Source organism: Cyprinodon variegatus, unplaced genomic scaffold (assembly GCF_000732505.1).
Source record: "Cyprinodon variegatus isolate N-32 unplaced genomic scaffold, C_variegatus-1.0 Scaffold1837, whole genome shotgun sequence".
Lineage (NCBI taxonomy): Eukaryota > Metazoa > Chordata > Actinopteri > Cyprinodontiformes > Cyprinodontidae > Cyprinodon > Cyprinodon variegatus.
The window spans coordinates 64,046-66,742 of NW_015152290.1; the positions used below are offsets into that span (position 1 = coordinate 64,046).

Sequence of the window (2,697 nt, forward strand, 5' to 3'; positions counted from 1 at the left end):
GATGAGAGGCTGGTTTGGTGAAAAATTTGTGCGTTTAGGCCAGGGTTTGACTTTGTGTGGACGGGGCCTCAGTGTATGCCAGTGTGTTTCAGCATATCTCAGTGTGTTTAAGCGTACGCCAGCATACTTAAGAATGTTCCATTATACTTCAGTGTGTTTCAGCATATGACCGTGTGTTTCAGCGTATTTCAGTGTGTTTCAGCCTACTTCAGTGTGTTTCAGCATATCTCAGTGTGTTTAAGCGTACGCCAGCATTTTTCAGTGTTTCAATATACTTCAGTGTGTTTTAAGCATATGACCGTGTGTTTCAGCGTACTTCAGTATGTTTCAGCGTACTTCAGTGTGTTTCAGCGTATGCCAGCATACTTCAGAGTGTTTCATTATACTTCAGTGTGTTTCAGCATATGACCGTGTGTTTCAGCGTATTTCAGTGTGTTTCAGTGTGAGCCAGCATACTTCAGAGTGTTTCAGTGTGCTTCAGTGTGTTTCAGCATATGCCAGTGTGTTTCAGTGTACGCCAGCATACTTCAGAGTGTTTCAGTGTACTTCAGTGTGTTTCAGCATATCTCAGTGTGTTTAAGCGTATGCCAGCATACTTCAGAGTGTTTCATTATACTTCAGTGTGTTTCAGCATATGACCGTGTGTTTCAGCGTATTTCAGTGTGTCTAAGCGTACGCCAGCATACTTCAGTGTGTTTCAGCGTATGACCGTGTGTTTCAGCGTACGCATGTGTGTTTCAGCGTATGCTCGCGTGTTTCAGCGTACGCCAGCATACTTCAGAGTGTTTAGCGTTTTTTCTGCATAGTTCAGGGTGTTTCAGTGTACTTCAGTGTGTGTCAGCATGTTTCAGCATGTTTGTTGGTCAATGTTAGAGGTGTGTTTATTTACCGTGATGGCTTGGATCCTCTCCTTCAGCAGCTCCGCCTCCTCCATGATGCTCTGAAAGACACATAAAGACCATAAAATGCATGTTTGGATCTGATGTATGTCTCCTTGAACCCCAGTGGGCCTCAGCAGATGGCCGCTCACACTGAGCCTGGTTCTGCTGGAGGTTTCTTCCTGTTCAAAGGAAGTTTTTCCTCTCCACTGTCGCTACAAGCATGCTTAGTGTGAGGGATTGCTGAAGAGTCAATGAGTCGATGCAATCAGCTGGTNTTTTAGTATGTTTCAGCGTGTTTCAGCATATTTCAGCATGTTTTAGTATGCTTCAGCGTGTTTCAGCATATTTCAGCATGTTTTAGTATGTTTCAGCGTGTTTCAGCATATTTCAGCATGTTTTAGTATGTTTCAGCGTGTTTCAGCATGTGCCAGCCGACTTCAGCGTGTTTTAATGTACTTCATTGTGTTTCAGCATGTTTCAGCGTGTTTCAGCATGTTTTAGTGTGTTTTAGTATATTTCAGCATGTTTCAGGATCTTTTAGTATGTTTCGGCGTGTTTCAGCATATTTCAGCATGTTTTAGTATGTTTCAGCGTGTTTCAGCATATTTCAGCATGTTTTAGTAGGTTTTAGTATGTTTCAGCATGTTTCAGCATATTTCAGCATTTGCCAGCCTACTTCAGCATGTTTCAACATACTTCATCTTGTTTCAGCATACTTCAGCTCATTGGCGCATACTTCAGCATGTTTGAGCATGCTTCAGCGTGTTTCAGCATATTTCAGCATGTTTTAGTATGTTTTAGTATGTTTCAGCGTGTTTCAGCATGTGCCAGCCGACTTCAGCGTGTTTCAATGTACTTCATTGTGTTTCCGCATGTTTCAGCGTGTTTCAGCATACTTCAGCATGTTTCAGCGTGTTTCAGCATGTTTTAGTATGTTTTAGTATGTTTCAGAGTGTTTCAGCATACTTTAGCATGTTTTAGTATGTTTCAGCGTGTTTCAGCATGTGCCAGCCTACTTCAGCGTGTTTCGACATACTTCAGCATGTTTGAGTATGCTTCAGCGTGTTTCAGCATGTTTTAGTATGTTTCAGCATGTGCCAGCCTACTTTAGCATTTGCCAGCCTACTTCAGTGTGTTTCAGTGTAGTTCATCGTGTTTCAGTGTACTTCAGCATGTTTCAGTGTGCGCCACTGTTGTGCCATATGCCATGATCATACTTTTTGGACATTGCGAATCAGTGTCTATATTTCATCTTGACATGATGATGTGGAATCAGCTGTGGAATCTCTGCAACAACCCCTGTTTCAGCCAAGGCCTCCACAGGCACGTCACATGGCAAGGCACAGAGGTGTAACCAACCACCCCGTCTCTGTGTGAGGACAGACGAAACCACAGAGCACACAGAGTTCTCTCGTTTTTGCTCCTGCTCTCTTCTGCTCCTGCTCTCTTTGCCTCCTCTTCCTTGCCCAGGAAGCTGGGGTCGGCTATGGCTGGTTCTCCACCACAGTGGAGATGCGGGCCCCAGGGGAACCAGATCTCCAGAACCATCAAGAATAAGTCAAAACCTTTCAGGACCAAACGGCTGCAAACAGACCTTTTGCAACACATTTCTCCTGAGTTTTAGAACTTATAGAGCCAGACTGGAGAGAAGGCCTACCCTGTCTTGATGAATGACTCAGACAAAGAACCCCTGCTGTTGAGTATTAAACTGAAATATGTTTGACGTGGAGCTGAATGATTTTTGTTAATAAACTCTTATATTTTGAACAGAAGTTGTGGTGAATTTATTCCATGTATGTGCAGAAATAACTGTTTG

The 2,697-nt window shown here is 43.3% G+C and overlaps 1 protein-coding gene across 1 annotated transcript in view; it reads right to left on the reverse strand.

Moving 5' to 3' along the window:
* Positions 1 to 2,697, reverse strand: part of LOC107104666 — a 57,328-nt gene that overhangs the window by 40,578 nt on the left and 14,053 nt on the right. Inside the window, exon 2 of the mRNA XM_015404717.1 lies at positions 890 to 940. Coding sequence (XP_015260203.1) covers positions 890 to 934 — 45 coding nt within the window. The 5' untranslated portion in view covers positions 935 to 940. The remainder of the gene's footprint in view (positions 1 to 889; positions 941 to 2,697) is intronic.